The sequence below is a fragment of the Carcharodon carcharias genome, chromosome 19 (genome assembly GCF_017639515.1).
Source record: "Carcharodon carcharias isolate sCarCar2 chromosome 19, sCarCar2.pri, whole genome shotgun sequence".
In the NCBI taxonomy this organism is placed as follows: domain Eukaryota; kingdom Metazoa; phylum Chordata; class Chondrichthyes; order Lamniformes; family Lamnidae; genus Carcharodon; species Carcharodon carcharias.
Window position 1 is genome coordinate 17,644,822 of NC_054485.1, and position 13,372 is coordinate 17,658,193.

The 13,372-nt window shown below is 43.0% G+C and overlaps 1 protein-coding gene across 1 annotated transcript in view; it reads right to left on the reverse strand.

Annotated features, from left to right (window-relative positions):
- The window catches only part of LOC121291594 (14-3-3 protein beta/alpha-1-like), a 34,461-nt gene extending 21,980 nt beyond the window's left edge, over positions 1 to 12,481 (reverse strand). Inside the window, exon 1 of the mRNA XM_041213022.1 lies at positions 11,952 to 12,481. Within this exon, the coding sequence (XP_041068956.1) occupies positions 11,952 to 12,254 (303 nt within the window). The 5' untranslated portion in view covers positions 12,255 to 12,481. The remainder of the gene's footprint in view (positions 1 to 11,951) is intronic.
- Positions 12,482 to 13,372: the final 891 nt, after the last annotated feature.

Here is a 13,372-nt window from a genome sequence, read left to right on the forward strand (position 1 = left end):
GCCCCTGGTACTGACCTTATCGATCCTTAAAATTATTAGAACACCCATTTTAGAAATAAGGCCAAGCTGCCAGACAACCACAACATCTAGAAGATCTGGTACTGATTATCTATGTTGCGGTTGAGATTATGATTTTAAAAAATAGAAGTATAATCTTGCTTTTAGAAAGTGTTATGAGTAATGAAGCCCAAAAATAATCTGTTAAAACAGTGAAGGGCTGCATTCATAGTTATCCTTACTGCAATTGTTTTAGAATGCCAACTGCAATCACTTAATTTATAGTTTAAAATGTCCTTGCTTATAATCAATAAGGTTAGAAAGAGTTGACTGAACAACTGAATCAGCACAAGACATGGATTAGGAATCATTCATTCTAATTTTGTGATACCATCTGCTATTATTCCCTGCTTCTTTTTCCCTTCCCCTTACTGAAACTGCATTTTGTAGAGATATTGCTCAACAAATGCCAAATAGCCTGTAATACTTCAGCCAAGTAACCACTTTGCATATGAATTCTGATAGTCTGTATTGGCAGACTATTCAACCACAAGGGGCAAAACTAGCCTTTCCTCACCTGACGTCCACGTAGTAGCACTTCCAGGGATGGTCATTAGATAGGGATTTTGAACCCCGATCCATCTTCTGCTCACTAACCCAGGGCACTAATGTCAGTTCTAGGACCCCTACTGCAATCCCAGCCATTAACAGCTAAATCAGCATAGTCCCAAGATCAAACCTGGGTTTGTATGGCTTAGCAACTGTCTTAATCAGCTGAGTCAGTGCTTTTGCTTCTATCTTAGCTCACTGCTACATTGTCAAGTGAAATATCTAGTCCTGGCAAGGGGTTGAGGAGAAAAATAGAAGGGTTGAGGAGAAAAATAGAAGCAAACAATCAGCCTCAGTGTAATATCAGCACTGAATGCGGCTATCTTGAGGTATGAAAATGGTAATCAGCAATTTTATTTTTCAAATCTGCAGTAATGCCAATGAATCCAATCATTTATAGACATTAAACTAATGGATATAAATATTCCACAGCAATATTTGAAAAGTAGTGTCCTCCAGGTATGAAGCCAACATTTATCCTGCAATCAACACCACCAAAAAGGATTAACTGGTTATGTATCTCATGGTTGTTTGTTTAGCCTTATATGCAAATTGGCTGCTGCATTTGTCCACATAATAATGGTTACACTTCAAAAGTAATTAATTGACTGTGAAGCACATTGAGATATCTGGAAAATATGCAAGGTATTATAGAAATACATGCTCTTTCTTCATTTCTTTATTACTCGTTAAAGATTGCACCATTCAGTAGGATAATGAGCTACATAGGAAGGTCTTGAGCTTTATTCATGACCTCTGCTGAATTAGCTTATTTGAGCAGTACAGGTAGCAGGTGCACATCAGTTTTTTTGGGGGGTGTGTGTGTGTGTGTGTGCGTGTGTGTGTGTGTGTGTGTGTGTGTGTGTGTGTGTGTGTGTGTGTGTGTGGTGGTGGGGGTGGGGGGGAGAGGTGGAGAGAGAGTGGGGATAGGAGGTAGGGAGTAGGGAACAGAGACACAAAGAAAGAAAACATCAACCAGGGTTCCAATTCACAATCCAACAACTGCTGCTGGAAACAGAAAGCAAAATAATGCAGATGCTGAAATTTTGAAATAAGAAAACAAGTTCTCTGCAGAAGGGAAAAAGGTTTAACTTTTTGAGTCTATGACTTTTGGTCAACTCATAAGCTTGAAATATTGACAACTATTTTTCCCCTTTTCCACAGCTGCTGCATTACCTGCTGAGTGTTCCAGCATTTTCTGTTATTATTTCAGACTCCTGCAGCAAGTGAGCATGAGTGATAACAGCAATGGTCCCACTGGTCAAACAGCTTTCTATTCATTTAGGATGTGTTCATTCTCACAAATAACAATTTGAGTGAGGTACCAAGGGCCTGCACATACCTGTGGAACTGTATCCCAGCAGCAGCACAATTGTCTCCAGGAATGGAGAAGGAAAAGGGACCAAAAAAATTGAGGGTAAAAACACCCCAAAAATTAAACATTTAAAACAGTTATATAACACGATGGAATGATCTCACAGGTCAAGTGATGTGGGCTTGATTTACAATTTTTGGTTTCCATTAGATTTATGGTTTGCATTAATTGAAATTAGCCACTGTTCTCTACAAATGCAGTTCTGATCCCAAATGTGTACAAATTGTAATGGGAACCACCTAATAGTGCAGTGTATGAAGACATATAGTCATAATTCTATAAGCGTTCTATGTAACATTAAGAAATTATGGTGAGATGCTAGTGTAGTGGTAATGCCACTGCACTAGTAACCCAGAGGCCCAGGCTAATGTGCTGGGACATGGGTTCAAATCCCACCACAGCAGCTGGTGGAATTTAAATTCAATTAATAACAATCTGAAAATTAAAGCTAGTCTCAGTAATGCTGATCATGAAACTAGCAATTGTTGTGAAAACCCATGTCTTCCTTGGGCAGTACAGGTAGCATTTGCGCATCAGTTTTTTCGGGTGTGTGGAAAGGAAATCTGCCATCCTGACCCAGATCTACTAAGCCTAGCAAGTCACTCCATCCAAGGGTTATTAGGATAAACAAAAAAAAAATCCTTTCTTAACATACTTCTCAATGCTGCATTGAAATATTTATAGAATAACTGATAATATTTTGAAATCAAGCAAACAGAATGTGTGTATAGTCAGATGGAAGAGTAAAATAAAGGTCGTCGTGGATCGATATTGATTCAGGGTGTATTGTTCCATTAATTCCTCAACAGCATGCCTTTTATAGCCGAAAGGTACATTAAAATCTGTTCAATTGAGAATATTGAACCAATTTAGTTGATCTTTTTTGACGTTGTCTTGATTACCCATGTGCAATATGTAATTTTCAGGTTAAGTGAGTTTGGAGAGCCAGTATACAATGTCCATAGAATAGCTCCCTATTCCTTCACTGCTGATTTTTCAACGAACATACTCTTTGCATCAGCAGGGACGGCAGGAAAATCTGGGCCACAGTCTTATCCAGAATTACCTACTGGAAAGTGCATTTGTGACAAGGACAATTTATTGAAGCGTCTGAAAGCCGACAAAAATAATCTAATAAACCTAAACTTGGTTGACATCTTTCAGAGGGTGGTATTCAAATTCCTGACTCTGGAGTTAAAATTGCTCAAATAACAGGTACTAGATGGGATGGTTTCTTCCCCCACCCCCATAAAGCCAAGAGCAATTCTAACATCTTTAACAAACTTTGGAATTACAGATATCTTGAATTGCATCAAGCATATAACGGTTAGCTGATAATCATTTGAAAGGGCACAGTAATGGTTCACTAATGTCCTTTAGGGAAGGAAATCTGCACCCTAACATGGTCTGGCCTACATGTGTCACCAGACCCACAGCAATGTGGTTGACTCTTAACTACCTCTGTAATGGCCTAGCAAGCCATTCAGTTGCACCAGACTGCTATGGAAAAGTTGAAAAGGAGTAAAACTGGACAGACCATCCGGCATTGACTTTGGCACTGGAAGCGGCAATGGCACACCCAGCCCTGTCAACCCTACAAAGTCCTCCCATCTGAGGGCTTGTGCCAAAATTGGGAGAGCCACTCCAGAGTAGTTAAGCAACAGCGTTATATAGTCATACTCTCAGAATCAAACCTTGCAACCAACATCCCCGACACCAATATGTCGAATCATATGGACTCGAAACATTGACCTTGTCTTTCTCCCCACAGATGCTGTCGGATCTGCTGAGTTTTTCCAGCAGTTTTTGTTTTTGTTACCAATATTATTATCCTTGGATATGTCCTGTCCCACTGGCAGGACAGAAATAGCAGAACAGTGGTATACAGTCAGAAGGGAGCTGCCCTGGGATTCCTCAACATTGACTCCAGACCCCATGATGTCTCATGACATTAGACCAAACATGAGCAAGAAAACTTCCTGATTACCACCTACTGCCCTCCTTCAGCTGATGAATTGGTAATCCATGTTGAGTACAACTTGGAAGAAGCACCAAGGATGGTAAGGGCACAGAATGTACTCTGAATGGGGGGACTTCAATATCCATCACTAAGGGTTGCTCTGTAGCTGGCCGAATCCTGAAAGACACATCTGCCAGACTGGGCCTGCGGCACGTAGTGAGGTAACCGACAAGAGCGAAAAAAACCTACTTGACCTCGTCCTTGCCAAGCTACCTGTCGCAGATGCATCTGTCCATGCCAGTATTAGCAGGATTGACCACCGCACAGTCCTTGCAGAGAGAGAATCTCTTTTTCACACTTAGCATGCCCTCCATCGTGTGTGGCACAGCCACCGTGCTATATAGGACAGATCAGAACAGATGTTGCACCTTAAACTGGGCATCCTGAGGCTCTGTGGGCCATCAGCAGCAGAATTGTACTCAACCACAATTTGTTACGTCATGACCTGGCATTTCCATCACTCTACCATCACCATTAAGCCAGGTGATCAACTCTGGTTCAATGAAGAGTGCAGGGGTGCATGTCGAGCAGCACCAGGGTTCCTAAAAACAAGGGGAAGCTACAACACAGGGTTACAGTGAAATCGCAATGAATCAAATTTGGATGACATAAAATTCCAGTTACGTTGAAGCCATCAAGCATTCCAACAGGAGAATAGGAAATCTCATAGAACGATGCCTGTGATGAGCTGAATTCCACACTGGTAACTTTGGGTTAGCTGTTGTACTATTATTTAAAAAGGCTGCGAGGGATGGGTCAGAAAATTATAGGCTGGTTACTCTTGACTTCGGTGGTGGGCAAATTACTGGAAACAATTCTGAGACACAAGATAACCTGTCACTTAGAAAAGCACAGATTGATCAGGGATAGTCAGCTTGGTTTTGTTAGGGGAAGATCATGTTTTACTAACTCAGTAGAGTTCTTTGAGGAAGTAACAAGGAGGATTGATGAGGGTAGTGCAGTGAATATCGACTACATGAATATCAGTAAGGCATTTAACAAAGTCCCACACGGCAGACTGGTCAGGAAACAGATCTCATGGGATACAGGGAAAGGTGGCAGGTTGAATCCAAAATTGGCTCAGTAACAGGAAATCAACTGCGCAGCCAATTTTTGTGTCATCTGCAAATTTACCAATCATGCCTCCCACATTTAAACCTAAATCATTAACATAAACAACAAACAGCAAGGGCCCCAACCCCTGTGGAACACCACTGGAAACCGTTTTCCATACGCAAAAACATCCATCAACCTTGCTGTTTGTTGTTTATGTTAATTATTTAGGCTTAAATGTGGGAGGCACGATTGGTAAATTTGCGAATGACACAAAAATTGGCCGCGTAGTTGATAGTGAAGAGGATAGCTATCGACTCCAGAATGATATCAATGGTATGGTTGAGTGTGCAGAGAAGTGGCAAATGGAATCCAATCTGGAAAAGTGAGAGTTAATGCATTTGGGGAGGGCAAAAAAAGCAAGGGAATACTCAACAAACAGGAAGTTGAGAGGGGTTGAGGAGGTGAGGGACATTGGAGTGCATGTCCCCAGGTCCTTAATTATGGCAGGACAGATGGTCAAGAAAACAAATGGAATGCTTTCCTTTATTGGGTGAGGTATTGAATACAAAAGCAGGGATGTAATGATGGAACTATATAAAATGCTGGTTAGGCCATAGCTGGAATTGTGTACACAGTTCTGGTCACCACATTACAGGAAGGACATAATTGTGCTGGCGAGAGTGCAGAGGAGATTTACAAGGTTGTTGCCAGGGCTTGAAAATTGCAGCTGTGAGAAGAGATTGGATAGGCTAGGGTTGTTTTCCTTCGAACAGAGGCGGCTAAGGGGTGACCTAGTTGAAGCGTACAAAATTATGAGGGGCCTAAATATGGTAGACAGAAAAGACTTGCTTCCCCTACCTGAGGGGTCAATTACCAGGGGGCGTAGGTTTAAAATGATTGGTAGACGGATTTGAGGGGACATGAGGAAAAATTTTTCCACCCAGAGGGTGATAGGCGTCTGGAATTCACCGCCTAAGTTGGTGTTCAAGCTGAAACACACAACTCATTTAAAAGGTACCTTGGTCTGCATCTGAAGTGCTGTAACATGCAAGGCTGCGGACCTGGTGCTGGAAAGTGGGATTAAAATGAGTGGCTAGTTTCTTTTCTCTCTTTTTGGTCAACGCAGACATGATAGGCTGAATGGCCTCTTTCTGCACCATAACTTTTCTATGGTTGTCTGAACTTGTCATATGAATGCACTGGCCAGAGTGGAGTTAGACAACACAAGTGCGAAACCATGGAGTGCTGAGCAAGCCATCATTTAACATTGAGGTCTTCCTGTGAAAGGACATACAAAACCTGCGAGTATAGCTAAACCCTGAGAAAGATAAAAGTGCTGTCAATTGGCGAGAAGTTGAAGTCAATACAGCAAGTGGAAAACCATGGCATGAAGTGGAAAGCGGACATCGCAAAGGAGTGGAGATGCTACTATCAAGCTCGTCCATCATTACGAAAGACAAAGTGAACAGCTTGGAACAGTTCAAGAAACAAACATTCTCTCCAGCAAGAAAGAGGATGAGAACAGTTACCTTTCCCAACGTTAAAGCAGCTTTGCTAACGTGATTCAAGGCAGCCTGAGCAGACAAAACCACCTGGATGACCTCTAGCATTTGAGGCATGGATCAGGAAAGTGGACAAAACGTACCAAGAGAGAAAAGGAAGATTGCCATCTTTACAGACAACTGCCCCATGGGCCCCAACATCGCTGGCCTGAAGACCGTGAAACTGTTGTTCTTGGCTCCCACTACAGTTGCCAAGCTCCAACCAATGGATCGGAGGCTGATTAGGAACCTGAAAACCCACTATCAACAGCAACTGATCTCAGGTTATTGAGGCCATTGATAAAAAGCAGAAATACAATCAACAGTTCTAGAGGCCACGTTCATGATGAAAAAGGAATGGAAGATGGTAATGGAAGCCACAATTGCAAACCGCTTCTACCACACTGGGTTCAAACAGGTCCCGAGTGCACAAGACAAGAATGAGTAACAGCAGGGTGAGGTCAACCAACCCAATGACAAGGCACTTTTCACTCAGCTGCAGGAGGCTGGCATGGAAATTCCAGGATAGACAATCGTGGAAACTTATGCGGAGGTGAACAATGCCATACGATGTACAATGGAACCAACAGATCCAACTGACCCTGAAGTACAATGGAACCAACAGAACCAACTGACCCTGAAGAGTCTGAACGCCCACCCGCTCGCTCTCCCTAGCCAATGCTGCAAAGGCCATAGAGATGCTCAGGTATTTTGCACTGCAACATGAAAACTTGTTGAACTGCACTGACGACATGGCAGGCTGCATCACTCATGTCCAAAAACAGCACAATAAGCAGAAAAAGATTGCATAGTTTTTCCAGAGCTAACTCACGCCCATTTTCAATGCAAAGCTCAGCCTTTCGCAAGGTGAAGTCATTGTATGGTGTGAACAAATTGAATAAAGACTTTTTCGCACATTTACTGAATTACTATGTTTTCATTCAGCATTTGAATCTATTGTTTTGACGTGATGCACCTTCTAAAGCATACCATCTCTAACAAAGTATTAAAGCAAGGCCCACCTATCCTCTCAGCTGAAAATTAAAAGATCCCATGATACTATGAGCAGGGGAGTTCCCCCGGTGCATTGACTAATATTTATCCTCAAACAACATAATAAAAGATGAACCGTCTGTTTGTCATTTATGGGACCTTGCTGTGCACAAATTGGCTGCAGTATCTACCTGCATACATGGCTACACTTCAAAAAGCAATTCAATGGTTATAATGGGCTTTGGGATGACCCGAAGATGCAAAAGGCACTATCACAGAAAGCTCAAGACGCTGATTCCTTTTAAACACCACACAGGAGGAAAGTTCAGTGCTTTGGTAATAACTGGTCCAAAGCTGACATTGAATATTTAAGACATGTGACAACAAAATTTGGTATTGTAGTGTCATTGTTTTTAGCTGCTGAAATTCCAAACACAGTCAGCCATAAATATCTGAACGGCACTAATTTATATGTACATGCTTTATAATGCAGTGTTATTGGAGGTTTCCTGCAGAATACAGTCCTCCCCCAACTGTGGCCTCCAACAAGCACATTGTTCCACAGCTTGCCAGCTCAACAGCCAGTAAAAATGCATGTCCGAGCTTCTTTTAACAAAGTGTTATTATGGACTACAAGATATCCTAAATGCTCCAAACCGGGGCACTGGAGTACTAGATCAAAGAAGAACCTAGTACCTATATTAATTATTCAATATAATACGTTGATCTATAACTTCTGGGAGCCAGAAGGAGGCAAAAGTTTTAAGTCTGGAGTCTGATATTATGGTAGGGACAAGGCTGTTAGTTACTTCCAATTTAACAATTCCTAAATAAAATTTAAAATCTGTTGATTTTTGCCTCTCTTGAAGACTACTGGTAGACACATAGAATAGACAGGAAACCAGGAGCAGGACTAGGCCACTTGGCCCTTCAAGCCTGCTCCGCAATTCAATTTAATCATGGTTGATCCTCTGTCTCAACATTATATTCCCGCTTTCTCTCCATGCCTCTAATATCCAAAAATTTATCAATTTCTTTCTCGAATATACTCAATGACCCAGCCTCCACAACCTTCTGTGGTAGAGAATTGACCACCCTCCGAGTGAAGAAATTTTTCCTTATCTCAGTCCTAAACGGCCTGCCCTGTATCATGAGATTGTGGCCCCTGGTTCTAGACTCCCCAACCAGAGGAAACGTCCTCCCTGTATCTAGTCTGTCCAGCCCTGTTAGAATTTTATACATTTCAACCAGATCCCCTCGTTTTCTTCTAAACTCTAGTGAATACAGACGCAGTCGAACCAATCTCTCCTCATATGACAGTGAATACAAGGAAGCATTAAAGAAGCCCGAGAGTGGGTTAGCCGTGCACCTCTCGACCAGGAATAAAATATGGCTTAACAAGACACAAAGCAGCGAAAAAAATCAAAGGGGGTACAAAACAATGTTTTGGAAGTCTACATTATTTGCAGAGAAAACACATCCCAACTTCATCCATAAAAGGGTGCCAGCTATATCCTAGCCTTTTGAAGTATTATATCTAGACTAGAAATCAATATCCAGGTACAACTGATAAATCTACAATCTGCTGGAAAATTAGCTAGGAAAGAGCTAAATTTAGTCCCTCATCTATGCACAGTCAACTAAGCTCAGCCTGGACAGCAGCAAGGGGCTACAATTGGCCCCAATGGCTCAGGCTGGGGAAGGAATGGCAGCCAAATTCTGATCACTATCCAGTATTCCTTTCCAGAAAATCAGAAACAGCATGTATTGGATGAGAAGATCTGGCAGGGCTGTAATACCCCACAACTATGCAACTTGTCAGCACTCAGACTAGGATCACATATGAACAAGGGGCACTTGTGTGAATTACTAATCATTTATGAAACTGCAGTCCAACGACAAAAAAAGGTCTCAAATCCAAGAACTATCTTCCCAGATTAGCAAAAAGTTCAAATCTGCTAAATCCCCAAATATAGCACTTGAACAGATTCCAACTGAAGGAATTTCTTCTTATCACATTCAATATTTTAAAGCTATGGTAAATACTGTAATTGTTTTTTTTAGTTGTGCAACAGAAATGTTGAACTGGTTTTAATTTAAAGTACAAACAACAATTTGACACATCTATATAGAGATTACTAATTATCTGATGCACAAAGTCACTCATTCTCCATCTTAATCACAAGTAAACCAATTTCTGTGCACCTCTTGCAGTATATATTTTAGTCTATATAAGGATAGACAGTCATCTCATTTGTGGAAAATTTCAAATGTCCTCATCAACTGTCCTGAACTCAACCCAAAATCTCTTCCCACATCATTGCCACTTTCAGACTTCATTTTTCCAAAACCCCCTGCCACCACCCACTCCTTTGCTGCTTGCATTCTGTACCCATTCAAAATTCGTCTAAAATCAAGCATACCCTGCCTCCCCATATTAGCAACTTCAACATGGTCACCCTCACCTTGAATCTCTCTACAATTCCCCCCTTAGGTTTGCAGCATCCTCAGCCCTGCAATCCCTTTCTACAGCCTTTTATCTTCCAGCTCTGTTCTATATAGTTCCCCACACTGTCTGCTTTACCAACAATGGCAGAGCCTTTCCTCATAATCCCCACTTTCTCTCTAATCACGTTTGTCTTGCTACATCTTTCCACACCTTCAAAATTCTTCCATAAATAAACACTTCAGCAATATTTTTGCCCAAATCACTTACCCCAATTCCAACTTAGATCTAATGCTAAACTTCAAGTCAGTGCAAGTAGTTGCTGTCCCTGCCACAATTAGTTGATTAGTTATAAAACATTTTTAAAAGAAAATCCAACAAGATAGCCCTTTAAACCCAAAATCTCACATACAGTATCCTTCTTATAAAATATTCACAAAGACAGAAAGTGTTGCTTACTACAAATACAATTAGTAATGCTAGTATTTGAATTTCAATTCTCCATTACATTTAAACTTGTGGCCAAATAAACAAAAGTTTCTCATCTTTAATACAGAGCAAATCTAACACTGTGCAAATGTGTATAGGTGAGGCAGTCATTTGCATTGTCTGTGAATAGAGAACTTTTCATTATATAATCTTTAAGCATGACTGACTAAAAACTTGACACAAGGCTGGAATTTTCTCATGAATAGTCTTGGGCTTGGCTATTCAAATAGTACATTACTGGAAGAAAAATTGCATACCAGTTTAATTGGAAACTCAATGTACAATCAATTGCTGTGCTTGTCTAGCTACCTCTGATAAATACAATAAAACGTCACTGGTGAATTACAACAATTCTCCACCTGGCAAATTTCTAATCTCAGGCCTTAAATAGTGCTTAAGCTGTTACCCCATAAAAATAAATTTTAATGAATTAGCAATTCACCCTCTGGCCCACTTCAATGTGGCAAGCAAAGCTACAATGACCTCTGGAGAGGTCACCTACATGAGTTGATAGTGGGGGGGTACAGAGACAATATGTTCATGGAAATGTTCATACAGCTCATCATTCCTGTACCATCGGACACGGCTAACGCCACCATTTCCACTTTGCCAATAAAGCAAGGAGCTCTTTTTCCACATGCGGATGGCAATTCGTAACTTTAATGGCAGCCTCCTCGACCCTACAGCTCAGTCTCCACAATGTTCCCGCGTTAATAAATTGATAAATATCAAGCAGAGGCGAGATTGTTCCATGCAAGAGAGAAAAGAAGGTAGCCCCGTTTGTATTGAAAAGGACCATTCATTTCCCCCCCCCCCCCAAAGATCGACGTTTCGTCCTAAATGAATGAAATGTGTCACAGCTGCACAAGTCACAAATCTGGCTGATGAATCTTAATTTTATTCGTTTTGGGTGAAGACCAGTGGAGGCACACAGGATGCTGAGGAGGAGGAGGAGGAGGAGGCGTTTGCTTGGATGTATGTATGTATGTATGTATGTATGTACGTTGGCGTTTCTAACCGCCCACCCCGCCCGATAGCCGCAGCTCAATGCAGAGGAAAGGTTGTCCTCTCCTCCATTTTCTACAGGTTACTCATGTCGGATGGAGATGGGTGATGATGGAGGAGGAGGAGGAGCCGCTTTGGAGCAAGCTGATGGTTAATAACCCAGCTTTCCAATGTCCTGGGGCATGTCAGTGAGTGGGATGCTCGATGAATCCCCTCCCCACCCCCACCCCCTTTTTTTCTCTCCCCCACCATATTCAGATTATCCGAATGCAAGTGCAAATTGTCGTCCCCCCCCGACCACCTCCCTCCCAACCCCACCCCCCCCCGACCACCTCCCCCCCAACCCCACCCACCCCCCCCCCCCCCCCGACCACCTCCCCCCCAACCCCACCCCCCCACCCCCCACTTTATTTTCCTCACCAGGACATCATTGCAGATCTCCCTGAGCTCAGCCTCCACCTTCTCCCGGTACTCCTTCACCATATGCAGCTTCTTCTCGCTGCCGCCGCCCTCGCCGGTCTTCTGCTCGATGCTGGAGATGACCCTCCAGGCCGAGCGGCGGGCCCCCACCACGTTCTTGTAGGCGACCGACAGCAGGTTCCGCTCCTCGTTTGACAGCTCCTCGCCCCACTCGGTGACCGCCTTCATCGCGGCCGCCATGTCCTCGTAGCGCTCCGCCTGCTCCGACAGCTTGGCTTTCTGCACCAGCTCGTTCTTATCCATGGCCAGCCTGCTTTTTTTTTGTTGTTTTATTTTTGTTTCTTTTTTCAAAAACAAAAGAGAAAAATCACCCCCCTCCGCTTTGTTTTGATTTTTCTTCACGGTCGAGCGGCGACTATTTCAAGCTGAGAGGAGCCGCAATCTCCTTTTCACTTTCTCTATCCTGCCTCTCTCACTCACTCAGCTCCTCGAAACCAAATGGCGGTTGAGGTCTCTTTTCCCCGGAGACCGTGTCTGCGCATGCGCTGCTCACACCACCTTCCCCCCCCCCTCTCTAACCACGCCACCCCACCACCCCCCGCCCAAGGCTGACGTCATTGAGTGGCCAAAAAACTGCATTAGACTTGACCCACCTGAGTCATCCAAATGGTTATGTGAGATTTGGACATCATTTTGTTGTTGTTGTGATTCGCTCTTTTGGGATGTGAGCTTTTGCAGGCCCAGCCAGCATTTGTTGCCCCATGCCTGACTGTGTCCTTGCAGCCACCTTCTTGAAATGCTGCAGTCCCTGTCCATAAGACCATAAGACACAGGAGCAGAAATTAGGCCATTCGGCCCATCGAGTCTGCTCCACCATTCAATCATGGCTGATATGTTTCTCAACACCATTCTTCCGCTTTCTCCCCGTAACCTTTGATCCCCTTAGCGATCAAGAACCTAGCTATCTCGGTCTTAAATACACTCAATGACCTGGCCTCCACAGCCTTCTGTGGCAATCAATTCCATAGATTCACCACTCTCTGCTAAAGAAGTTTCTCCTCATCTCTGTTCTAAAAATTCTTCCCTTTACTCTGAGGCTGTGCCCTCGGGTCCTAGTCTCTCCTACTAATGGAAACATCTTCCCCATGTCCACTCTATCCAGGCCTTTCAGTATTCTGTAAGTTTCAATCAGATCCCCCCTCATCCTTCTAAACTCCATTGAGTATAGACTCAGAGTCATCAAACGTTCGTCATATGTTAAGCCTTTCATTCCTGGGATCATTCTCGTGAACCTCCTCTGGACCCTCTCCAGGGCTAGCACATCCTTCCTGAGATACGGGGCCCAAAATTGCTCACAATATTCTAAATGTGGTCTGACCAGAGCCTTATAAAGCCTCAGCAGCACATCCCTGCTTTTATAT